Genomic DNA, 27,055 nt, shown 5'->3' with positions numbered 1-27,055 from the left:
GCCTGAGGGGAACAGGGATAACTCCAGGGAACGCTGGGATGGCCTGAGGGGAACTGGGCTAACTCCAGGGAATGCTGGGATGGCCTGAGGGGAACTGGGATGGCTCCAAAGGGAACTGGGATGGCCTGAGGGGAACTGGGATGGCTCTGAGGGGAACTGGGATAACTCCAGGGAACGCTGGGATGGCTCCAGAGGGGAACTGGGATGGCTCCAAAGGGAACTGGGATGGCCTGAGGGGAACTGGGATGGCTCTGAAGGGAACTGGGATGGCCTGAGGGGAACTGGGATGGCTCTGAGGGGAACTGGGATAACTCCAGGGAATGCTGGGATGGCCTGAGGGGAACTGGGATGGCTCCAAAGGGAACTGGGATGGCCTGAGGGGAACTGGGATGGCTCTGAGAGGAACTGGGATGGCTCTGAGGGGAACTGGGATAACTCCAGGGAGCGCTGGGATGGCCTGAGGCGAACTGGGATGGCTCCAGAGGGGAACTGGGATGGCTCTGAGGGGAACTGGGATGGCTTGAAGGGAACTGGGATGACTCCAGGGAAAACTGGGATGGCCTGAGGGGAACTGGGATGGCTCTGAGGGGAACTGGGATGGCTCCATGGAAAACTGGGATGGCTCTGAGGGGAACTGGGATAACTCCAGGGAACGCTGGGATGGCCGGGGGGACTCCTGGCCATTCCCAGCTGCTCCATCCCTCGGGAACTCACCCGAGCTGGGTCCGGTGAGCCGCGGCCGGGACGGCTCCGGAGAGGGCGGCATCGGGCTCATCTGGAAAACAAGGAGAACGCCGAGCTCAGCAGAGCCCCCACGGGGCTTTTCCGAGGAATCCCATTCCCAAAGCTTTTCCCGGCACCGCCGGCCCCGGGCTCGGGCTGCCCGCCCGGATTAGGGCCGGATTTCCGAGGCCGGCTCAGGGAGGGTTTCACGGCGCGCGCGGCAGCCGATGGATAACCGCCCCTAAGCAGTTTAACGGGAAGATGCACCGGCTGCCGGAGGAGATCCCGTTAGCCCGGCTCCGGGGAGAGCCGGCCGGGACGGAGCCGCGTTCCCAAAATCCCCGATCCGTGATGCCGTTATCCCTGCGCCAGGGAGAGCTGGCCAGGACGGAGCCACAAAGGATGGGGAGCAACCACCCCAAAATCCCAGCGTTTAACCCCAATGTTCCCAAAATCCCAGTGTTTAACCCCAACACTCCCAAAATCCCAGAGTTTAACCCCAATGTTCCCAAAATCCCAGTGTTTAACCCCAACCACCCCAAAATCCCAGCGTTTAACCCCAACCACCCCAAAATCCCAGCGTTTAACCCCAACATTCCCAAAATCCCAGTGTTTAACCCCAACATTCCCAAAATCCCAGTGTTTAACCCCAACCACCCCAAAATCCCAGTGTTTAACCCCAACACTCCCCAAAATCCCAGTGTTTAACCCCAACCACCCCAAAATCCCAGCGTTTAACCCCAACCACCCCAAAATCCCAGCGTTTAACCCCAACCACCCCAAAATCCCAGAGTTTAACCCCAACATTCCCAAAATCCCGGAGTTTAACCCCAACCACCCCAAAATCCCCGCGTTTAACCCCAACCACCCCAAAATCCCAGTGTTTAACCCCAACACTCCCAAAATCCCAGTGTTTAACCCCAACCACCCCAAAATCCCAGTGTTTAACCCCAATGTTCCCAAAATCCCGGAGTTTAACCCCAATACTCCCAAAATCCCGGAGTTTAACCCCAACATTCCCAAAATCCCAGCGTTTAACCCCAACATTCCCAAAATCCCGGAGTTTAACCCCAACCACCCCAAAATCCCAGTGTTTAACCCCAACATTCCCAAAATCCCGGAGTTTAACCCCAACCACCCAAAAATCCCAGTGTTTAACCCCAACCACCCCAAAATCCCCGCGTTTAACCCCAACATTCCCAAAATCCCAGTGTTTAACCCCAATATTCCCAAAATCCCAGTGTTTAACCCCAACCACCCCAAAATCCCAGTGTTTAACCCCAATGTTCCCAAAATCCCGGAGTTTAACCCCAACACTCCCAAAATCCCAGTGTTTAACCCCAATGTTCCCAAAATCCCAGTGTTTAACCCCAACCACCCCAAAATCCCAGTGTTTAACCCCAACATTCCCAAAATCCCAGCGTTTAACCCCAACATTCCCAAAATCCCAGTGTTTAACCCCAACCACCCCAAAATCCCAGTGTTTAACCCCAACACTCCCCAAAATCCCAGAGTTTAACCCCAACATTCCCAAAATCCCGGAGTTTAACCCCAACATTCCCAAAATCCCAGCGTTTAACCCCAACCACCCCAAAATCTCAGAGTTTAGCCCCAACCACCCCAAAATCCCCGCGTTTAACCCCAATACTCCCAAAATCCCCGCGTTTAACCCCAACCACCCCAAAATCCCAGTGTTTAACCCCAACATTCCCAAAATCCCCGCGTTTAACCCCAACACTCCCAAAATCCCCGCGTTTAACCCCAATACTCCCAAAATCCCAGTGTTTAACCCCAACATTCCCAAAATCCCGGAGTTTAACCCCAACATTCCCAAAATCCCAGTGTTTAACCCCAACATTCCCAAAATCCCGGAGTTTAACCCCAACATTCCCAAAATCCCAGTGTTTAACCCCAACATTCCCAAAATCCCGGAGTTTAACCCCAACCACCCCAAAATCCCCGCGTTTAACCCCAATGTTCCCAAAATCCCAGCGTTTAACCCCAACCACCCCAAAATCCCAGTGTTTAACCCCAATGTTCCCAAAATCCCAGCGTTTAACCCCAACATTCCCAAAATCCCAGTGTTTAACCCCAACATTCCCAAAATCCCGGAGTTTAACCCCAACCACCCCAAAATCCCCGCGTTTAACCCCAACACTCCCAAAATCCCAGTGTTTAACCCCAACATTCCCAAAATCCCAGTGTTTAACCCCAACATTCCCAAAATCCCGGAGTTTAACCCCAACCACCCCAAAATCCCAGCGTTTAACCCCAACATTCCCAAAATCCCAGTGTTTAACCCCAACCACCCCAAAATCCCAGTGTTTAACCCCAACGTTCCCAAAATCCCAGTGTTTAACCCCAACATTCCCAAAATCCCAGTGTTTAACCCCAATGTTCCCAAAATCCCGGAGTTTAACCCCAACATTCCCAAAATCCCAGTGTTTAACCCCAACACTCCCAAAATCCCAGTGTTTAACCCCAATGTTCCCAAAATCCCAGTGTTTAACCCCAACATTCCCAAAATCCCAGTGTTTAACCCCAACATTCCCAAAATCCCGGAGTTTAACCCCTTCCAAATCCCTTCGGAAAGGGGCGTTGGGATCCAGGGATGAGGAGAGGCTGAGCCACCAACCCGGCCCAACCCAAACCCAAAACCAGCTCAACCAAACCCAGCTCAACTAAACCCAAACCCAGCTCAACCAAACCCAGCTCAACCAAACCCAACCCAACTCATCAAAAACCAACCAAACCCAAAACCAGCTCAACCAAACCCAACCCAACCAAACCCAAACCCAGCTCAACCAAACCCAACCCAACTCAACCAAACCCAACTCAACCAAACCCAACCCAACTCATCAAAAACCAACCCAAACCCAAACCCAGCTCAACCAAACCCAAACCCAACTCAACCAAACCCAACTCAACCAAACCCAAACCCAACTCATCAAAAACCAACCAAACCCAAAACCAGCTCAACCAAACCCAACCCAACCCAAACCCAAACCCAGCTCAACCAAACCCAACCCAACTCAACCAAACCCAACTCAACCAAACCCAAACCCAACTCATCAAAAACCAACCCAACCCAAACCCAGCTCAACCAAACGCAACTCAACTCAACCAAACCCAACTCAACCAAACCCAAACCCAACTCATCAAAAACCAACCCAACCCAAACCCAGTTCAACCAAACGCAACTCAACTCAGCCCAACCCAAATGCAACTCAACCAAACCCAAACCCAGCTGAACTCAACCAAACCCAAACCCAGCTGAACTCAACCAAACCCAAACCCAACCCAACCAAACCCAAACCCAACCCAACCAAACCCAGCTCAACCAAACCCAACCCAACCCAAACCCAAAACCAGCTCAACCAAACCCAACCCAACCAAACCCAAACCCAGCTCAACCAAACCCAACCCAACTCAACCAAACCCAACTCAACCAAACCCAAACCCAACTCATCAAAAACCAACCCAACCCAAACCCAGCTCAACCAAACGCAACTCAACTCAGCCCAACCCAAACGCAACTCAACCAAACCCAAACCCAGCTCAACTCAACCAAACCCAAACCCAGCTCAACTCAACCAAACCCAACCCAACCAAACCCAAACCCAACCCAACCAAACCCAAACCCAGCTCAACTCAACCAAACCCAAACCCAACTCAACTCAACCAAACCCAACCCAACCAAACCCAAACCCAGCTCAACCAAACCCAAACCCAGCTCAACTCAACCAAACCCAAACCCAACTCAACTCAACCAAACCTAACCCAACCAAACCCAAACCGAGCTCAACTCAACCAAACCCAAACCCAGCTCAACTCAACCAAACCCAAACCCAACTCAACTCAACCAAACCCAACCCAACCAAACCCAAACCCAGCTCAACCAAACCCAAACCCAGCTCAACTCAACCCAACCCAAACCCAACTCAACCAAACCCAATTCTCAACTCAATCCAACCCAAAACCTAACTCATCCAAAACCAACCCAGCCCAAACCCAACTCAACTCAACCAAACCCAAACCCAGCTCAACTCAATCCAACCCAAACCCAACCAAACCCAAACCCAACTCAACCAAATCCAACTCATCCAAACCCAAAGCCAACTCATCCAAACCCAAAGCCAACTCATCCAAAGCCAACCCAACCCAACCCCAACTCAACCCAAGCCAACCCAAACCCAACTCATCCAAACCCAACTCAACTCAACCCAAACCCAACTCATCCAACCCAAACCCAACTCAAGCCAAATCCAACTCATCCAAACCCAAACCCAACTCATCCAAACCCAAACCCAACTCATCCAAACCCAAATCCAAACCCAACCCAAACCCAACTCAACCAAACCCAACCCAACTCCAACTCAGAGAGGATTTAAGCCCTGGAACGTCCCCATCGGAGCACTGGGATGACCCAGAGCCATGGCAGAGCCGGTGGCACCATGGAATCAATGCCACAGGAGCCCGGGAATGTCGCCATCGGCGCAGATCCATGGCAGAGCCGGTGGCACCATGGAATCAATGCCAAATGAGCCCGGGAATGTCGCCATCGGCGCAGATCCATGGCAGAGCCGGTGGCGCCATGGAATCAATGCCAAATGAGCCTGGGAATGTCGCCATCGGCACAGAGCCATGGCAGAGCTGGTGGCACCATGGAATCAATGCCAAATGAGCCCGGGAATGTCGCCACTGGCACAGATCCATGGCAGAGCCGGTGGCACCATGGAATCAATGCTAAATGAGCCCGGGAATGTCGCCATCGGCACAGATCCATGGCAGAGCCGGTGGCGCCATGGAATCAATGCCAAATGAGCCCGGGAATGTCGCCATCGGCACAGATCCATGGCAGAGCCGGTGGCGCCATGGAATCAATGCCAAATGAGCCTGGGAATGTCGCCATCGGCACAGATCCATGGCAGAGCCGGTGGCACCGTGGAATCAATGCCAAATGAGCCCGGGAATGTCGCCATCGGCGCAGATCCATGGCAGAGCCGGTGGCACCGTGGAATCAATCCCAAATGAGCCCGGGAATGTCGCCATCGGCACAGATCCATGGCAGAGCCGGTGGCACCATGGAATCACTCCCAAATGAGCCTGGGAATGTCGCCATCGGCGCAGATCCATGGCAGAGCCGGTGGCACCATGGAATCACTCCCAAATGAGCCTGGGAATGTCGCCATCGGCGCAGATCCATGGCAGAGCCGGTGGCACCGTGGAATCAATGCCAAATGAGCCCGGGAATGTCGCCATCGGCACAGATCCATGGCAGAGCCGGTGGCACCATGGAATCAATGCCACAGGAGCCCGGTGGCACCATGGAATCAATCCCAAATGAGCCCGGGAATGTCGCCATCGGCGCAGATCCATGGCAGAGCCGGTGGCACCATGGAATCACTCCCAAATGAGCCTGGGAATGTCGCCATCGGCGCAGATCCATGGCAGAGCCGGTGGCACCGTGGAATCAATGCCAAATGAGCCCGGGAATGTCGCCATCGGCACAGATCCATGGCAGAGCCGGTGGCACCATGGAATCAATGCCACAGGAGCCCGGTGGCACCATGGAATCAATGCCAAATGAGCCCGGGAATGTCGCCATCGGCACAGATCCATGGCAGAGCCGGTGGCGCCATGGAATCAATGCCAAATGAGCCCGGGAATGTCGCCATCGGCACAGATCCATGGCAGAGCCGGTGGCACCATGGAATCACTCCCACAGGAGCCCGGGAATGTCGCCGTCGGCACAGATCCATGGCAGAGCCGGTGACACCATGGAATCAATGCCAAATGAGCCCGGGAATGTCGCCATCGGCGCAGATCCATGGCAGAGCTGGTGGCACCATGGAATCCCTCCCACAGGAGCCCGGGAATGTCGCCGTCGGCACAGATCCATGGCAGAGCCGGTGGCACCATGGAATCAATGCCAAATGAGCCTGGGAATGTCGCCGTCGGCACAGATCCATGGCAGAGCCGGTGGCACCATGGAATCAATGCCAAATGAGCCCGGGAATGTCGCCATCGGCGCAGATCCATGGCAGAGCCGGTGGCGCCATGGAATCAATGCCAAATGAGCCCGGGAATGTCGCCATCGGCACAGATCCATGGCAGAGCCGGTGGCACCGTGGAATCAATCCCACAGGAGCCCAGGAATGTCGCCGGGATGACCCCTGCCCACCAAAGCCACTCCAAGCCTCCCGAGCTCCGATCTTGGAGAAGATCCATGGAAAAAGGGATGAGGTTCCTCATCCCACCGCTCACCAGGGGCTGGAAAAACCCCTCCGGGGCGGAATCCAACCCGGATGGGATCCAGGCCACAGCTCCCTTCGACATTCCCGGGATAACACAGCCCTTCCAGGATTTTCCAGGTGCCACAAACTCCCCCAAAGTGACCCAAAATCTCCGTTAAATTTGTCCCTCCCGAACTTTTCCCGGTTCCTTTTCCCGGGAACAGCTGCTCCGCTGCTTTTCCAAGAAAAGAGGCCCAACCTGGGGTCTGCTCCAGGAGAGGCCGGGCCGGCTGCCGGAGGAACGGCCGCACCCTTTCCACGACCAACGGAGGCGGAAAACATTCCCGGGGATGTTTGGGATGTCCCCAAGGCGGTCTGGAGGCTCCACGGGACCGACCTGATCCAGGTGGGGGAGGAGAAACATCTCAGGAGCGACAAATCCGGAAGGAAGAGGAAGATCCGTGGAAAACGAATCCACAGAGGGAAAGATTCCACGGAGAGGGAACCGCTCCAGGCTCCCGGAAAGTGAGGTCCCAGCCCTGTTCCCGACTCCAGGAAGGTTCTGGGAAAAGTCTGGAGAAGTTCTGGATGGGGAAGAGGCGGGAGGAGGGAAAAGGATGGGGACGGGTGCCTGAAAGTGCCGGGGAAATCCCGGGAAGTGGGAGGGATGGGAATCTCGTTAGCTCAGGGGTCACATGGGAGCCGTGAGTCACCAGCAGGGAAGGAAAAAAAAAAACCATCAAAAATCCCTGGAAAGCTCCAAAATAAAAAGGAAAAAATCAAATCCGGCCGTGCTTTGCCACCTGCAGCTCCGGGACTGCGGGAAAAGGCAGCGGAGAAGGAAAAGCTGGAAAAGCTCCTGGAAAAGCTCCTGGAAAACTTCCAGCAGCGCTAACAAGGCAGAAAATCCCCAAAAACCGACGTTTTCTCCCCAAAAAGCGCCAGAGTCGAGCCCCTGTGGAGGAGGGGGATGATCCGAAAGCGGAGCAGGCGGGAGGAGGAGGAGGAGGATTCCCACCGGGAATGTTTGCCTTGGCGCCGTCCCGAGGAACCCGACACTTCCCGGCCCCGGGACGGAGCTTTCCGAGGGATTCCTCGGCTTCTCCGGGTGTTTCTCGGGGGTTCCGGGGGGATGGGGGAGCCCTGGAGCCACGCGGGGAACTCCAGGAAGAGCTTTTCCTCCAGGAAGAAGGGGGAAGTGGGGGGAAAGAGCGCGATGGTCAGGACGGGGGGTTCTCCTGGGTTCCAGGACGTGATCCCAAACTCCAGGAAACAATCCCAAAGTCCAGGACACCATCCCAAACTCCAGGATGCGATCCCAAACTCCAGGACCCAATCCCAAACTCCAGGAAACAATCCCAAACCCCACGAAACAATCCCAAACCCCAGGATCCGATCTCAAACCCCAGGACCCGATCCCAAACTCCAGGACGCGATCCCAAACTCCAGGACCCGATCCCAAACCCCAGGACGCGATCCCAAACTCCAGGAAACAATCCCAAACCCCACGAAACAATCCCAAACCCCAGGACCCGATCCCAAACCCCACGAAACAATCCCAAACCCCAGGACCCGATCCCAAACCCCAGGACGCGATCCCAAACCCCAGGACACGATCCCAAACACCAGGACCCGATCCCAAACCCCAGGACGCGATCCCAAACCCCAGGACGCGATCCCAAACTCCAGGACATGATCCCAAACCCCAGGACACGATCCCAAACCCCAGGACACCATCCCAAACCCCAGGACGCGATCCCAAACCCCAGGACGCGATCCCAAACCCCAGGACCCGATCCCAAACCCCAGGACGCGATCCCAAACCCCAGGACGCGATCCCAAACCCCAGGACCCGATCCCAAACCCCAGGACCCGATCCCAAACCCCAGGACGCGATCCCAAACCCCAGGACCCGATCCCAAATCCCAGGATGCGATCCCAAACCCCAGGACGCGATCCCAAATCCCAGGACGCGATCCCAAACACCAGGACGCGATCCCAAACCCCAGGACCCAATCCCAAACCCCAGGACCCAATCCCAAACCCCAGGACCCAATCCCAAACCCCAGGACCCGATCCCAAACACCAGGATGCGATCCCAAACCCCAGGACGCGATCCCAAGCCTCCAACCCTCGGCGCTCCCCGAAATCCGGCGGGACAGGGGCGGCTCCTGCCCCCGGCACCCGCGGGATCCTCCCGGAGCCACCAAGCCCCTGCTCCAGGCAGGATTTGCTCCGGGAGGTGCTTCCAAATCCACATTTTCCGCCATTCCCGGGGATTTTGGGAACACGAGCCCCGCCCGGGAGGGTCGGGGTGGGGCCCTCCCTCCATTCAGATCCCAATCGGCCTCTTCACAGCCAATTCCAGCCCATCCCGGGATTTTTATCTCCTGTAAAGATTTCCCAGCCCTCGCAGCAAATCTACAAATCCATCCCGGCCGGATCCAGCTTTTCCAGCGGGATTCCTGGGCCGGGAAGAGCCGGAGAACTTTCAGGAGAACTTTCAGGCACGAGCAGCCCCTTGAAAGGCGTCCCGGCTCTGGCGCAAGCCTTGGTTTGGATCCATCCCCAATTTCCAGACCAGGAGTGTTTATCCCGGAGATCCATCCCTTTTTCCCCTCCTTTCCAGCCCCGCTGGGGTTTTTTTCCCTGCGTTTTGGCTTCCCCGTGGATAAAATTGGGATTTCATTCCCTAAAAAGCCACGCTGGAGGAGGCTCGGGAAGAGCCGTGGCTCAGATCGCTGTCCCCGTGCTGCCAGCAGGGAAAAAACTGCCCAAAAATCCCCCAAATCCCGATTTTTGGGTGCTGGGAAAATTCCTGAGTGGTCTTCCTGCTCGGGAGCTGTGGAAAAGTGTCACCGGTTTTCCTATAAAGGGGAGCCAGTGGGAAAAGCACTTCCAGTTCTCCCAAAAAAACAATCCCGAGTGGGAAAAGTGCCACCAGTTCTCCCAAAAAAGGGACTCGAGTGGGAAAAGTGCTTCCAGTTCTCCCAAAAAACAATCCAGAGTGGGAAAAGTGCTTCCAGTTCTCCCAAAAAACAATCCAGAGTGGGAAAAGTGCCACCAGTTCTCCCAAAAAAACAATCCAGAGTGGGAAAAGTGCCACCAGTTCTCCCAAAAAAGGGACTCGAGTGGGAAAAGTGCTTCCAGTTCTCCCAAAAAACATTCCAGAGTGGGAAAAGTGCTTCCAGTTCTCCCAAAAAACAATCCAGAGTGGGAAAAGTGCCACCAGTTCTCCCAAAAAACATTACAGAGTGGGAAAAGCGCTTCCAGTTCTTCTAAAAAAGGGATCCGAGTGGGAAAAGCGCCACCGGTTCTCCTGAAAAACAATCCCGAGTGGGAAAAGTGCCACCGGTTCTCCCAAAAAAGGGACTCGAGTGGGAAAAGTGCCACCAGTTCCCCTGAAAAACATTCCAGAGTGGGAAAAGCGCTTCCAGTTCTCCCAAAAAAGGGATCCGAGTGGGAAAAGTGCCACCAGTTCTCCCAAAAAACAATCCAGAGTGGGAAAAGTGCTTCCAGTTCTCCCAAAAAACATTCCAGAGTGGGAAAAGCGCTTCCAGTTCTCCCAAAAAAACAATCCAGAGTGGGAAAAGTGCCACCAGTTCTCCCAAAAAAGGGACTCGAGTGGGAAAAGTGCTTCCAGTTCTCCCAAAAAAACAATCCAGAGTGGGAAAAGTGCCACCAGTTCTCCCAAAAAAGGGACTCGAGTGGGAAAAGTGCTTCCAGTTCTCCCAAAAAACATTCCAGAGTGGGAAAAGTGCCACCAGTTCTCCCAAAAAACAATCCAGAGTGGGAAAAGTGCCACCGGTTCTCCCAAAAAAGGGATCCGAGTGGGAAAAGTGCCACCAGTTCCCCTGAAAAACAATCCAGAGTGGGAAAAGTGCCACCAGTTCTCCCAAAAAAGGGATCCGAGTGGGAAAAGTGCCACCAGTTCTCCCAAAAAACAATCCAGAGTGGGAAAAGTGCTTCCAGTTCTCCCAAAAAACATTCCAGAATGGGAAAAGCGCTTCCAGTTCTCCCAAAAAAGGGACTCGAGTGGGAAAAGTGCTTCCAGTTCTCCCAAAAAACATTCCAGAGTGGGAAAAGTGCCACCGGTTCTCCCAAAAAAGGGATCCGAGTGGGAAAAGTGCCACCAGTTCCCCTGAAAAACAATCCAGAGTGGGAAAAGTGCCACCAGTTCTCCCAAAAAAGGGATCCGAGTGGGAAAAGTGCCACCAGTTCTCCCAAAAAAACAATCCAGAGTGGGAAAAGTGCTTCCAGTTCTCCCAAAAAACATTCCAGAATGGGAAAAGCGCTTCCAGTTCTCCCAAAAAAGGGACTCGAGTGGGAAAAGCGCTTCCAGTTCTCCTAAAAAACATTCCAGAGTGGGAAAAGTGCCACCAGTTCTCCCAAAAAAGGGACTCGAGTGGGAAAAGCGCTTCCAGTTCTCCTGAAAAACAATCCCGAGTGGGAAAAGCGCCACCAGTTCTCCTAAAAAAGGGATCCAAGTGGGAAAAGTGCTTCCAGTTCTCCTAAAAAACAATCCCAAATGGGAAAAGTGCCACCAACAGAATCCCAGAGGGAAAAGTGTCACCGGTTCTCCTGAAAAACATTCCAGAGTGGGAAAAGCGCTTCCAGTTCTCCCAAAAAAGGGATCCGAGTGGGAAAAGCGCCACCAACAGAATCCCAAAAGCCACATCCCTGCCTTTCCCTCCATCCTGGGGAGAGCAGCTCCTCCCGGAGGGTTTTCCATTTGGGATAAATCCCTGCCTTTCCCTCCATCCCCGGCGGGAGCAGCTCCTCCCGGAGGGTTTTCCATTTGGGATAAATCCCTGCCTCTCCCTCCATCCCGGAGGGTTTTCCATTTGGGATAAATCCCTGCCTTTCCCTCCATCCCAGTGGGAGCAGCTTGTTCCAGAGGGTTTTCCACTCGGGATAAATCCCTGCCTCTCCCTCCATCCCGGAGGGTTTTCCATTCGGGATAAATCCCTGCCTCTCCCTCCATCCCGGAGGGTTTTCCATTTGGGATAAATCCCTGCCTCTCCCTCCATCCCGGAGGGTTTTCCATTTGGGATAAATCCCTGCCTTTCCCTCCATCCCGGAGGGTTTTCCATTTGGGATAAATCCCTGCCTCTCCCTCCATCCCGGAGGGTTTTCCATTTGGGATAAATCCCTGCCTCTCCCTCCATCCCGGAGGGTTTTCCATTCGGGATAAATCCCTGCCTTTCCCTCCATCCCGGAGGGTTTTCCACTCGGGATAAATCTCTGCCTTTCCCTCCATCCCGGAGGGTTTTCCACTCGGGATAAATCCCTGCCTTTCCCTCCATCCCGGAGGGTTTTCCACTCGGGATAAATCCCTGCCTCTCCCTCCATCCCGGAGGGTTTTCCACTCGGGATAAATCCCTGCCTCTCCCTCCATCCCGGAGGGTTTTCCACTCGGGATAAATCTCTGCCTTTCCCTCCATCCCGGAGGGTTTTCCACTCGGGATAAATCTCTGCCTTTCCCTCCATCCCGGAGGGTTTTCCACTCGGGATAAATCCCTGCCTTTCCCTCCATCCCGGAGGGTTTTCCACTCGGGATAAATCCCTGCCTCTCCCTCCATCCCGGAGGGTTTTCCACTCGGGATAAATCCCTGCCTCTCCCTCCATCCCGGAGGGTTTTCCACTCGGGATAAATCCCTGCCTCTCCCTCCATCCCGGAGGGTTTTCCACTCGGGATAAATCCCATCCCCTTCCGGAACCCGCCCTGGCTTTGATCGACGACCGCGGCGGCGTCTTCCAAGAACAACTCCCGGAATTCCTTTCTCCGTAAATCACCGGGCTCTAGACAGCTCTGGAATTACCTGGGGCACCTTTCCCGACCTTTTTGGGAATTGGAACAATTTTCTCCTGGATTGGGACCTCTCCGGAGCCCCCAAACCTTTGGGAAAATCCCGTCCCAGTTTAACCTCCGCTCTCCCAGCTGAGCCCCTCCATGCTCGGGGTCTCCAGACCCCTTTGGGGTTAAATTCGGGGGGATGCGATGAAATTCCTTGGATTTATCCTCATCCCTATTCGGGATCGGGACAAGCGACCAGCCGGTGTTTTCCTTAGTCCTGATTTTGCTGTTAATCCACTGAAAATTCCCAGTTTTTTGGGTCATCCACCCCAGCACGAACGGGAATTTCATTTTCCCAACCCCAGCAATTCCCGAGCAGGAATAACGAGGCCCGGTGCCCGCGGATGAGCTCATTCCCGCCGGGATTGGGACACGGGGACGGCGTCCCCGGCCACCTCCACGCTCCCAGCCAGCTTTGATCCCATAATTACCAGGAAACAAACCAAGATTCCCTGCGGTTTTCCAGGAATCTGGAAAAGGACGGAGCGGCAGGGAAGAGCACGGCAGGAAACCATCCCGAAAAAGCCAACGCCGCGCTTCCACCGCCACCAAAAACCGGGATTTTACGGCCAAAAATTCCCAGTTTGACCCAGTCCGGAGCCTTTGGGATGCCCAGTGGGGAGGAAGACCTGGGCCATGCCCTACTTTGGAAAATCCCAATCCGTGCCCGGCGCTTTCCCCCCCGGGTTTATTTTTAAACCGTGGCCCCGTTACCGCGGCCGCCGGGGGAGGGCTGGATCGGGGAGGTGATTTGGGATCCGATTTGGGATGTTATTTATAGCCCCGGCAAGACGGGCACGGCAGGTGCTCCGTGCCTCGCAGCCGGCCCCGCACATCCCGCCCGGACCGGTCCCGGCCAAAATTTTGGGATAACGAAGCCCAAAAAAGTCGCTCTGGACGCCGCTGACGCCGCCGTGGTGGCACCGTGGAGGAGCGGGTCAGGGAGGGCGTCGTGGGCATGGGGTCATCCCAATCCTGCGGCCACCAAAGCCGGAGTCTGGGGCTTTCCCGGGGCCCCAAAAGTCTTTGGGAAAAGCTCCCGACCCCGAAAGTTCTTGGGAAGAGCTTCCGACCCCAAAAGTTCTTGGGAAGTGCTCCCGACCTCAAAAAGTCTTTGGGAAGAGCTCCTGACCCCAAAAGTCTTTGGGAAGAGCTCCTGACCCCAAAAGTTCTTGGGAAAAGCTCCTGACCCCAAAAATCTTTGGGAAGAGCTCCTGACTCCAAAAGTCTTTGGGAAGAGCTCCTGAGGCCAGAAGACTTTGGGAAAAGCTGTCGGCCCCAAAAGTCTTTGGGAAAAGCTCCCGATCCCAAAAGTTCTTGGGAAGTGCTCCCGACCTCAAAAAGTCTTTGGGAAGAGCTCCTGACCCCAAAAGTCTTTGGGAAGAGCTCCTGACCCCAAAAGTTCTTGGGAAAAGCTCCCGACCCCAAAAGACTTTGGGAAGAGCTCCTGAGGCCAGAAGACTTTGGGAAAAGCTGTCGGCCCCAAAAGTCTCTGGGAAAAGCTCCCGACCCCAAAAAGTCTTTGGGAAAAGCTCCTGACCCCAAAAGTTCTTGGGAAAAGCTCCCGACCCCAAAAGTCTTTGGGAAGAGCTCCTGAGCCCAGAAGACTTTGGGAAAAGCTGTCGGCCCCAAAAGTCTCTGGGAAAAGCTCCCGACTTCAAAAAGTCTTTGGGAAAAGCTCCTGACCCCAAAAGTTCTTGGGAAGAGCTGTCAGCCCCAAAAGTCTTTGGGAAGAGCTCCTGACCCCAAAAATCTTTGGGAAGAGCTCCAGACCCCAAAAGTGTTTGGGAAGAGCTCCTGACCCCAAAAGTCTTTGGGAAGAGCTCCTGACCCCAAAAGTCTTTGGGAAGAGCTCCAGACCCCAAAAGTGTTTGGGAAGAGCTCCTGACCCCAAAAGTCTTTGGGAAGAGCTCCCAACCCCAAAAGTCTTTCGGAAAAGCTCCTGACCCCAAAAGTTCTTGGGAAAAGCTGCCGGCCCCAAGAGTTCTTGGGAAGAGCTCCCGATCCCAAAAGTCTTTGGGAAAAAGCTCCCGACCCCAAAAATCTTTGGGAAAAGCTCCCGATCCCAAAAATCTTCAGGTCCGAGAGCTCTGCCGCAGGAGCGAGAGAGCGTCGGGGTTTTTTCCGTGCGACTTTGGGGTTTCCGAGCGCGTTCCCGGCCTGGACGATCCCATGATTTATTTGCTAGGCAACAACGGGACAGCTTTTCCTGGCACGGTCCCGCAGACGCTGACGAGGCCCTAATTAGTGGGGAAAATGAGCGGGAAGAGGCCGAGAGCCGATCCCGAGCGGCTGGAAAGGGGCCACGATCGCAGGGGGCAGCCCCACAGCCACGAGGAAAAGGCTGGGGGGCTGTCCCGGGGAGTTTGGGGCCGTCTGTGGGTTCGCTGGGTGGCTGCTGTCGGGGTTTTTCCTGGATGGGGTTCAAAGGAGGCCATAAAAAAAAAAAATGTTGGCAAAGATCCCTCGGGATGGGCTCCAAAAGGGTTTGGAGGCACCTGGAGGGCGCTGCTCATCCCAAAATCGACCCCAAAGGCTGCAGGACCTCGTGGAAGGAGCCACCCTGCAAGAACGACATGATTTCACCCCAAAAAAAACCCCCCAAAAACCCCAAAATTCACTGGGAGGGTTCCCCATTAAATCAGGACCTTGGAGGCACCTGGAGGGCTCGGTTCGTCCCAAAATCGAACCCAAACCCTTTGGTGAACCCCATGGAAGGAGTCACTCCACAACAACGGCACGATTTCACCCCAAAAAAACCCCAAAGCTCACCCCAAACACCCCAAAACTCAGGGGATGGATCCACGTTAAATCAGGAGCTCGGAGGCACCGGGAGCGCCCGGCTCATGCCAAGGCCAGACCAAAATCCCAGTCCTGGCACTGGAGCAACCACCCCAAAACCAGCCCCAACCACCCCAAAACCAGCTCCAACCGCCCCAAAACCAGCTCCAAACACGGCTCCAACCACCCCAAACACGGCTCCAACCACCCCAAACACGGCCCCAACCACCCCAAACACGGCCCAAACCACCCCAAACACGGCCCCAACCACCCCAAACATGGCCCCAACCACCCCAAACACGGCTCCAACCACCCCAAACACGGCTCCAACCGCCCCAAACACGGCCCAAACCACCCCAAACACGGCTCCAACCACCCCAAACATGGCCCCAACCACCCCAAACACTGATCCAACCACCTCAAACACGGCTCCAACCACCCCAAACACAGCTCCAACCACCCCAAACAGAGCCCCAACCACCCCAAACACGGCTCCAACCACCCCAAACACGGCCCCAACCACCCCAAACACGGCCCCAACCACCCCAAACACGGCTCCAACCACCCCAAACACGGCTCCAACCACCCCAAACATGGCTCCAACCGCCCCAAACACGGCTCCAACCACCCCAAACACGGCCCCAACCATCTCAAACATGGCTCCAACCACCTCAAACACGGCCCCAACCACCCCAAACATGGCTCCAACCGCCCCAAACACGGCTCCAACCACCCCAAACACGGCCCCAACCATCTCAAACACGGCTCCAACCACCCCAAACATGGCTCCAACCACCCCAAACACGGCTCCAACCACCCCAAACACGGCCCCAACCACCTCAAACACGGCCCAAACCACCCCAAACACGGCCCCAACCACCCCAAACACGGCTCCAACCACCCCAAACACGGCTCCAACCACCCCAAACACGGCCCCAACCACCCCAAACACGGCCCAAACCACCCCAAACACGGCCCCAACCACCCCAAACCCAGCTCCAACCCCCCCTAACCACAACCCCAAACCCCACCCCGACCTCAACCATGGCCCCAACTGTGCCAAACCCAGCTCCAAATCCCCCCCATCCCCTAAACCCAGCTCCAACCACCCCCTGACCACAGCTCTGTCCACCCAGTGACCCCAAACCCAGCCCCAACCACCCCTAAACACAACCCCAAACACACCCCGACCCCTAAACCCAGCTCCAACCACCCCCTGACCACAGCCCTGTCCACCCAGTGACCCCAAACCCAGCCCCAACCACCCCCTGACCACAGCCCTGTCCACCCAGTGACCCCAAACCCAGCTCCAACCACCCCCTGACCACAGCCCTGTCCACCCAGTGACCCCAAACCCAGCTCCAACCACCCCCTGACCACAGCCCTGTCCACCCAGTGACCCCAAACCCAGCTCCAACCACCCCCTGACCACAGCCCTGTCCACCCAGTGACCCCAAACCCAGCCCCAACCACCCCCTGACCACAGCCCTGTCCACCCAGTGACCCCAAACCCAGCTCCAACCACCCCCTGACCACAGCCCTGTCCACCCAGTGACCCCAAACCCAGCCCCAACCACCCCCTCACCACAGCCCTGTCCACCCAGTGACCCCAAACCCAGCTCCAACCACCCCCTGACCACAGCCCTGTCCACCCAGTGACCCCAAACCCAGCTCCAACCACCCCCTGGACCCCAAACACAGCCCCCAAACCTCCTCCAACCCCTAAACCCAGCTCCAACCGCCCCTAACCACAGCCCCAAACCCCACCCCAACCCCAACCACGGCCCCAACCGTCCCAAACCCAGCTCCAAACCCCCTCCAGGGCCCCAAACACAGCCCCAAAAGCCCCTTACCCCCTAAACCCAGCTCCAACCCCCCCCGGGCCCCAAACACGGCCCCAAGCACCCCAAACCACAACCCCAAGGCCAGCCCCGACCCCAAACCACGGCCCCAACGGCCCCGCCGGGAGCAGAGCCCCACCGGCGCGGGGCCGGGGGGTTGATAAGGTGCCCGGGGAGATAAGGACGCCCGGGGGGATGAGATAAGGGTGCCAAGGGCTCGGGACGCACAGAGGGGACCTCAGAGATGAAGGGTCGGGACCCCACAGGGAAGTGCCACCCCCCTCCTTCCTTCCTGGGATCGGCCCCAAAAGGGGGAGAGGGAAACAGCCCAGGAGGAAATCCCGGAAGGGACAGGGGGCCAACCCCCAAAACTCCCCCAAAAAGCCCCCAAAATTCCCCCAGGACACCCCCTAAGAGCACCCCAACCCCCCCCCCCCGCCCCCCCCGTGACCTCCCCTGGCCCCTATGGATCCCCCAAAACGCCCCCAAAAGACCCCAAATCCCTCCAAGGGGCTTGAGGGCTCCAGGGGGGGTTATGGAGGGTCCTGAGGGGATTTGGGGGGGTTTTGGGGGGGTTTGGGGAGGTTTTAGGGGGGCCCTGGGGGGGCTTGGGGTGTTTGGTGGTCATGGGGAGCTCTTGGGGGGATTTAGAGGGGTCCAGGGGGAATTCTGGAGAGGTGCTGGGGGAATTTTGGGGGTCTTGGGGGCTTTGGGGATGCGGGATGTGACACCAGACCCAGGGTGACAGCCCAGGGACATTTTGGGCCGTTTCACCCCGATTTTCCCAGCAGCGATGGGAGCTCAATCCCATAGGAGGGAGCAGAGCTGGGGTTGGGGCCACCCCAAAGCCCCCCCAAAACCCCCCCAGCTGAGCCTCTCCACCCTTCCAGGTGGGACACGTGGATGGGGACGTTCTCCATGTCCCCAGCTCCTTCAAAGCCCAAAATCCATCGTTTTTCACGCAGGAAACCCAAAAAAATCCCCCAAACCAACCCAAACCATTGCACAGAAACCTCGCTCAGCCCGGAGCTGCTCCGAAGCCGCAAAGGGACACCACGGGGTCACCCACGGGTGACACAGACCCCGGCCCCAAAACCGCCGGGAGCCCCTTGCGTGGGGACAGGCACCGGGGGTCTGGGGTCCCAACGCGGCGACAGAGGGACCAGGGCTCTCCAAAAAGTACGGGGACAACGGCGAGGGGACAACGGCGAGGAGACAACGGCAAGGGGACATCGGCGAGGGGACATCAGCGAGGGGACAACGGCGGGGGGACAACGGCGAGGGGACATCGGCGAGGGGACATCAGCGAGGGGACAACGGCGAGGGGACAACGGCACGGGGACAACGGCGAGGGGACATCGGTGAGGGGACAACGGCGGGGGGACAACGGCGGGGGGACAACGGCGAGGGGACAACGGCGGGGGGACAACGGCGAGGGGACATCGGTGAGGGGACAACGGCGAGGGGACAACGGCGAGGGGACAACGGCGAGGGGACATCGGTGAGGGGACAACGGCGGGGGGACAACGGCGAGGGGACATCGGTGAGGGGACAACGGCGAGGGGACAACGGCGAGGGGACAACGGCGAGGGGACATCGGTGAGGGGACAACGGCGGGGGGACAACGGCGAGGGGACATCGGTGAGGGGACAACGGCGAGGGGACATCGGTGAGGGGACAACGGCGGGGGGACAACGGCGGGGGGACAACGGCGAGGGGACAACGGCGGGGGGACAACGGCGAGGGGACATCGGTGAGGGGACAACGGCGAGGGGACAACGGCGAGGGGACAACGGCGAGGGGACATCGGTGAGGGGACAACGGCGGGGGGACAACGGCGAGGGGACATCGGTGAGGGGACAACGGCGAGGGGACAACGGCGAGGGGACAACGGCGAGGGGACATCGGTGAGGGGACAACGGCGGGGGGACAACGGCGAGGGGACAACGGTGAGGGGACATCGGCACGGGGACAACGGCGAGGGGACAACGGCGAGGGGACATCGGTGAGGGGACATCGGTGAGGGGACAACGGCAAGGGGACATCGGCGAGGGGACAATGGCATGGGGACAACGGCGAGGGGACAACAGCACGGGGACATCGGTGAGGGGACAATGGCAAGGGGACATCGGCAAGGGGACATCGGCACGGGGACAACGGCACGGGGACAACGGCAAGGGGACATCGGCAAGGGGACATCGGCACGGGGACAACGGCAAGGGGACATCGGCGAGGGGACAATGGCACGGGGACAACGGCGAGGGGACAACAGCACGGGGACATCGGTGAGGGGACAATGGCAAGGGGACATCGGCAAGGGGACATCGGCACGGGGACAACGGCACGGGGACAACGGCAAGGGGACATCGGCGAGGGGACAATGGCACGGGGACAACGGCAAGGGGACAACAGCACGGGGACATCGGTGAGGGGACAATGGCACGGGGACAACGGCACGGGGACAACGGCGAGGGGACAACGGCGAGGGGACAACGGCACGGGGACAACGGCACGGGGACAACGGCACGGGGACAATGGCACGGGGACAACGGCGAGGGGACAACGGCGAGGGGACATCGGCACGGGGACATCGGCGAGGGGACAACGGCGAGGGGACAACGGCACGGGGACAACGGCGAGGGGACATCGGCGAGGGGACATCGGCGAGGGGACAACGGCGAGGGGACATCGGCAACCTCGCGTCCCCTTCCATCCCGTGCAGGCGTTTGTCACCGCACCGCGGTTCCCATTTCACCCCAAAATGCTGAGATTTGGGGAATGTCAACGCCAAGAGAACCAACAACGTCACCAGGAGAACCAACAGTGTCACCAAGAGAACAACAGCGTCACCAAGAGAACCAAAAAGTCACCAAGAGAACCAAAAAGTCACCAAGAGAACAACAGCGTCACCAAGAGAACAACAGCGTCACCAAGAGAACCGAAAACGTCACCAAGAGAACAACAGCATCACCAAAAGAACCAAAAAGTCACCAAGAGTCAACGCCAACGCCAAGAGAACCAACAGCATCACCGAGAGAAGCAAAAACGTCACCAAGAGTCAACGCCAACACCAAGAGAACCAACAGCATCACCACCAAGAGAACCAACAATGTCACCAAAGGTCAATGCCAACGCCAAGACAACCAACAGCGTCACCAGGAAGAGCCAACAACGTCACCAAGAGAACCAACGCCATCTCCAGGAGAGTCAACGCCATCTCCAAGAGAGTCAACCTCATCTCCAAGAGAGAACCAACACCAAGAGAACCAACACCAAGAGAGAACCAACACCAAGGGAGAACATCAAGAGAGCCATCACCAAGAGAGCCAACATCAACACCAAGACACCCAACCCCCACCACAAACCACCCCGGTGCCACCAACCGAGCCGACCGTGCCGACGCGGCCGCGCACGACGCACCCGGAGCCGCTGCCGCCCCCCGACGGCGCCCGCCGGGACTCACCGGCCTCGTCGTGCGCTTCCAGGGCCACGTCGGGCTCCTGCCGGGCCAGCGAGGAGAAGAAGTCGGGCTCCTCCCTCAGCTCGGGTCCCTTCCCCTCCCGGCTCATGGCCGCCAGCTCCTCCACGCCGTAGAACGCGTCCTCCTCCAGCTCCGTCTCCGTGCCGGACAACGCCGGGTTCTCCGGGGCTTTTTTGGCATCCTGGAGGAACGCAGCTCTTCGCTCCTCGCCCTGGGGACGCTCCAGGGCAGGAAAAGTCTCTGGGTTGGGTTCTGGGGGCATCAAGAGGGCTCTGCCTCCGTCTCCGTGGCGCTCTGAGAAATCCGGGACGCTCTTCTCCATCCCGCGCCGGTGCTGCGGGGTCGCTCGGAACAGGACGCGGCGCCGGCACTCCGGGGACGGGGGGGTGCTGCCGGTGGCCAGGGACTGCCGGAAAAACCTGCGGGAAAGGAGAGAAAAAACGAGGAGAAAATGAGAAAAGAGGCCGGGTTGGGGTGAGGCGGAGCCGGTGCCGTGCCGAGAACGCTCCCGTGCCACCGCGACCCCGCCGGTGCCACCAAAAGGTCCCCGAGTCTCACTTCTCCCCCCTTTCCACACTCGCTGAGGGAACGACGACCCCTCCATCCCCTGCAATTCCCAAAAATCCCCTCAAATCCGGCGTTTGTCCCAAAAACTTCAATTCCAGGATGTGGTGCTGGGAAAGCCACGGGGAAAAGCAGCCCAAAACCAGCGGGGTTGACCCCAAAATGAGGATCTGGGGATGTTCTGCTGCGTCCTTTTGCCGGGATGAGCTGCGGAGGATCGGATTTTCCTCCTGGGAAAACCTTTGGAGCCTCCTGGGAGGCGCAACCAGGTTAAAACCAGGTGGATTCCCCAAAATTAATCCCCCCAAAATCCCCTTTTCCCCACCTGAAAAGTGGGAATTAGAACAATCCCGGAGAAATAAAGGAGGATCCCAAAATCATCTTTTCCGCCCAAAAAGGTGGGAATTAAAACGATCCCGAAGAAAGGAGGGTCCCAAAATCACCTTTCCCCACCCCAAAAAGGTGGGAATTAAAACAATTCCGGATAAATGAAGGAGGCTCCCGGAGCAGGGCGGGTCGGAGCCCGACCCGGGAAGGGAAGAATGGGGAAAAATAGGAGGAAAGAGGCGCTAAAAAGCCGGGAATTCGCAGCTCCACGGAGGATAAAGGCACAGGAGGGAGCGAAGAAGGAGCTAAATTTACCCCGGCGAGGAAGGAGAAGGCAGGGAAGAGACTAAAAATACCTTCAAGGTACGGAATGCAAATGAACAGGGAAGTATTCGAGCTGGAGCGAGATGTTTCCCCGCCCCGAGGGCCGAGGGAAGAAAACCGGGAGCAGATCCCAAACCGGGAGCGAATCCCAAACCCGGGGAGATTCCCAAACCGGGAGCGATTCCCAAACCGGGAGCGAATCCCAAACCCGGGGAGATTCCCAAAACCGGGAGCGAATCCCAAACCCGGAGCGATTCCCAAACCCGGAGCAAATCCCAAACCAGGAGAGATTCCTAAACCCGATGAGATTCCCAAACCCGGAGCCATTCCCAAACCCGGAGCCATTCCCAAACCGGGAGCGAATCCCAAACCGGGAGCGATTCCTAAACCGGGGGCCATTCCCAAACCGGGAGCGAATCCCAAACCCGGAGCCATTCCCAAACCGGGAGCGAATCCCAAACCGGGAGCCATTCCCAAACCGGGAGCGAATCCCAAACCCGGAGCGATTCCCAAACCCGGAGCAAATCCCAAAACAGGAGAGATTCCTAAACCCGCTGAGATTCCCAAACCCGGAGCGAATCCCAAACCCGGAGCGAATCCCAAACCCGGAGCCATTCCCAAACCCGGAGCGAATCCCAAACCCGGAGCGATTCCCAAACCCGGAGCGAATCCCAAACCCGGAGCGAATCCCAAACCCGGAGCCATTCCCAAACCGGGAGCGAATCCCAAACCGAGAGCGGATCCCAAACCCGGAGCCATTCCCAAACCCGGGGCCATTCCCAAACCGGGAGCGATTCCCAAACCCGGAGCGAATCCCAAATCCGGAGCCATTCCCAAACCCGGAGCGAATCCCAAACCCGGAGCGATTCCCAAACCGGGAGCGATTCCCAAACCGGGAGCGAATCCCAAACCCGGAGCGAATCCCAAACCCGGAGCCATTCCCAAACCGGGAGCGATTCCCAAACCCGGAGCCATTCCCAAACCCGGAGCCATTCCCAAACCCGGAGCGAATCCCAAACCCGGGGCCATTCCCAAACCGGGAGCGAATCCCAAACCCGGGGCCATTCCCAAACCGGGAGCGGATCCCAAACCCGGAGCCATTCCCAAACCCGGAGCCATTCCCAAACCCGGAGCCATTCCCAAACCCGGAGCGAATCCCAAACCCGGAGCGAATCCCAAACCAGGAGCCATTCCCAAACCGGGAGCGAATCCCAAACCCGGGGCCATTCCCAAAACCGGGGCCATTCCCAAACCCGGGGCCATTCCCAAACCGGGAGCGAATCCCAAACCGGGAGCCATTCCCAAACCCGGAGCCATTCCCAAACCGGGAGCGAATCCCAAACCGGGAGCGATTCCCAAACCCGGAGCCATTCCCAAACCGGGAGCGAATCCTAAACCGGGAGCCATTCCCAAACCCGGAGCCATTCCCAAACCGGGAGTGAATCCCAAACCCGGAGCGAATCCCAAACCCGGGGCCATTCCCAAACCCGGGAGCGAATCCCGGTTCTGAATTCCAGCTGCTCCCACTGGCTTCTGTTTTTCGGGACATTCCACGGGCAGCGTCCCAAAAATCCAATTCTTCGGGATGCTCTCATCCCACAAATCGGTGCTCCATCGGCGCTTCCTCCAGCACTCCAAAACCCCGGAGGTTTTCGGGGAGAAAATCCCAAATTTGTGGATTCCGCTGGGACGGGATGAGGGACGCAGCCACCTGCCCTTCCCAGGAAGCTCCAGATCCCGGAATCCGCCTTAAATCCGCTCAGAACGCACCAAATTCCCTTTTTTTCCCCGCATTTCCCGCTGTGCCAAAGGAGCAGGGGGGCAGGCAGGGAAAAACCTGGGATCCATCCCCGAGGGAAAAACGGGTGGAAAACGGCCCCAAATTTGAGTTTATCCTTAAAATCCGGGCGATTTTGGGGTGGGAATCCCGGGAATGGGGGTGACAAAAACCGGGAACCGGCAGCGCTGTAATTCCAAAGGCTTCATCCCAAAGCTCCGCTCATCCAACCCCAGCTGGGAGCGATCCCAAATCCCTCTGGGCACCGGGACATCGGGATCGGCACCGCCGCCCCGGCCCCCCAAACCCCACCCAAATCCAGCTTTTCCAAAGTTTTCCCTTCCCAAACCCATCCGCGCTCCCTAAAAACCCAACAATCCTCCCCAAAACCCCGCTCGGCGAGGGATAAAAAACATAAAAAATGAGGTTTTCCCCCTCAAAACTGCCGAGCGCTCACCGCGAGGTCCGGACCCCTTTTCCCGAGCTCCCGGCGCTTCCCAAGCTCTTCCCGAGCGCCGGGAGGGAGGGAGGGAGGAATCCCTGCCCCCCGCCCATCATCCCAAGGAAAGGCGGAGCGGGATTGGGACAATTTAAATGCAAAACCGGTTAAGTGGGGACGGACATTCCCGAGGAAAAACAGGGAAAAAAGGGGCTTTTCCCCCGGCCAAAGCGCCCGGGAATTCCTGCACTCGGTGACTCCAAAGGGGGTTTTTTTTCCCTGCTGGAACAGCGGGCAGGGAATGGGATCCACCACGCTCCAAAAGCTGCCGGTTTCCCCCCCGTTTTCCAGCGATTTTCCAAGGATTCTCCGCACTTTTCCCCTCTTCCTACCGGAGCGATCCCGGTCTGGAATGCTCAGGACTCCGGCACATCCCAAACCCGCGCGGTTTTTCCCCGTTTTTCCCGGCAAAAAACCCCATGGAAAAGCAATTCCAACCCGCAAGCCACCCCTGGATTTTCCCCCTGGACTCAGCCAGGCTCGGTGGATTGATGGAATTTCGCCCCCCCCCCCCCACCCAGATTCCCTTTTCCCGGGATAAACCCACGGGAACGGCTCCGTGCCGCGGGTGCCGAATTCCCGGCGGATCCTTCTGCCCTCCCAAACCGGCAGGAACACGGAGGAATCGGAATTTTCTCCTCCTCCTCCTCCTCCTCCAGGTCAGGGCCAAGGATCCCCCACGTTCCCAAGCTCACGGTTTGGGACACATCCACGTGTTTTTCCGAACGGAATTCTCCTCCTCCTCCTCCTCCAGGTCACGGCCACATTCCCAAGGTCCTGGAGGTTTTCTCCTCCCCCATCGTGAGATCTTTTTTTTTTTTCCTTGCTCTTTTTGGGGTTTGTTTTTCCCTGAGTTTTTCCCTCCTTTTCCAGAACAGGAGGATGGGGACGGTCGTTCCCAGCCCCAACCACGATCCCAAATTAATTTTCATCCCATAGGGAATGCCCCTGCGCGTCCTGGAGGTTCCTTAACGAGCTCCTTTAGCCAAAAAGTGGCTTTTTCCCCCCATTCCGGAGCTGGCCGTGGATAAATCCCCCTGGGAGCTCTTCCTGAGCTCCTCCAACAATCCAGAAGATCCCGCAGGGAGAGGTTTTTTGGGATCCAGGAGTTTGGCAGCGCTGGGATCCTCTGGGAATTCGGGTGTGGGGTCGTTGCTGCTCCCAAGGTTCTGGGATGATCCCAAAGCTGCTCCAAAGGTCCTGGATGATCCCAAAGTTGCTCCAAGAGGTCCTGGATGATCCCAAAGTTGCTCCAAGAGGTCCTGGATGATCCCAAAGTTGCTCCAAGGGGCTCCAGGACAATCCCAAAGACGCTCCAAGAGGTCAGGATGATCCCGAAGTTGCTCCAAGGGGCTCCTGGGTGAGCCCAGAGCTGCTCCAGAGGTGCTGGGATGATCCCAAAGCTGCTCCAAGGGGTTCCAGAACAATCCCAAACACGCCCCAAGAGGTCAGGATGATCCCAAAGCTGCTCCAAGGGGTTCCAGAACAATCCCAAACACGCCCCCAAGAGGTCAGGACAATCCCAAAGCTGTTCCAAGGGGTTCCAGAACAATCCCAAACATGCCCCAAGAGGTCAGGACGATCCCAAAGCTGCTCCAAGGGGTTCCAGAACAATCCCAAACACACCCCAAAGAGGTCAGGATGATCCCAAAGCTGTTCCAAGGGGTTCCAGAACAATCCCAAATATGCCCCAAGAGGTCAGGATGATCCCAAAGCTGCTCCAAGGGGTTCCAGAACAATCCCAAACACACCCCAAGAGGTCAGGACGATCCCAAAGCTGCTCCAAGGGGTTCCAGAACAATCCCAAACACACCCCAAGAGGTCAGGATGATCCCAAAGCTGCTCCAAGGGGTTCCAGAACAATCCCAAATATGCCCCAAGAGGTCAGGATGATCCCAAAGCTGCTCCAAGGGGTTCCAGAACAATCCCAAACACGCCCCAAGAGGTCAGGACGATCCCAAAGCTGCTCCAAGGGGTTCCAGAACAATCCCAAACACGCCCCAAGAGGTCAGGACGATCCCAAAGCTGCTCCAAGGGGTTCCAGAACAATCCCAAACACGCCCCAAGAGGTCAGGACGATCCCAAAGCTGCTCCAAGGGGTTCCAGAACAATCCCAAACACGCCCCAAAGAGGTCAGGACAATCCCAAAGCTGCTCCAAGGGGTTCCAGAACAATCCCAAACACACCCCAAGAGGTCAGGACGATCCCAAAGCTGTTCCAAGGGTTCCAGAACAATCCCAAACACGCCCCAAAGAGGTCAGGACGATCCCAAAGCTGCTCCAAGGGGTTCCAGAACAATCCCAAATATGCCCCAAGAGGTCAGGACGATCCCAAAGCTGCTCCAAGGGGTTCCAGAACAATCCCAAATATGCCCCAAGAGGTCAGGACGATCCCAAAGCTGTTCCAAGGGGTTCCAGAACAATCCCAAATATGCCCCAAAGAGGTCAGGACGATCCCAAAGCTGCTCCAAGGGGTTCCAGAACAATCCCAAACACGCCCCAAAGAGGTCAGGACGATCCCAAAGCTGCTCCAAGGGGTTCCAGAACAATCCCAAACACGCCCCAAAGAGGTCAGGACGATCCCAAAGCTGCTCCAAGGGGTTCCAGAACAATCCCAAACACGCCCCAAGAGGTCAGGACAATCCC

The 27,055-nt window shown here is 57.2% G+C and overlaps 1 protein-coding gene across 3 annotated transcripts in view; it reads right to left on the bottom strand.

The window, feature by feature from the left end:
- The window catches only part of LOC125320707 (protein Wiz-like), a 39,750-nt gene extending 17,434 nt beyond the window's left edge, over positions 1-22,316 (bottom strand). For 2 of the 3 annotated variants that reach the window (XM_048293111.1, XM_048293113.1), the window contains exons 1-2: positions 20,902-22,316; positions 715-775 (exon numbers count right to left, since the gene is read on the bottom strand). In XM_048293111.1, coding sequence (XP_048149068.1) covers positions 715-775; positions 20,902-21,523 — 683 coding nt within the window. In that variant the 5' untranslated portion in view covers positions 21,524-22,316. The remainder of the gene's footprint in view (positions 1-714; positions 776-20,901) is intronic. The other variant, XM_048293112.1, reaches the window with a different exon arrangement.
- Positions 22,317-27,055: the final 4,739 nt, after the last annotated feature.

Source organism: Corvus hawaiiensis (assembly GCF_020740725.1).
Source record: "Corvus hawaiiensis isolate bCorHaw1 chromosome 32 unlocalized genomic scaffold, bCorHaw1.pri.cur SUPER_32f, whole genome shotgun sequence".
Lineage (NCBI taxonomy): Eukaryota > Metazoa > Chordata > Aves > Passeriformes > Corvidae > Corvus > Corvus hawaiiensis.
This window is presented reverse-complemented; position numbering and strand designations above follow the sequence as displayed.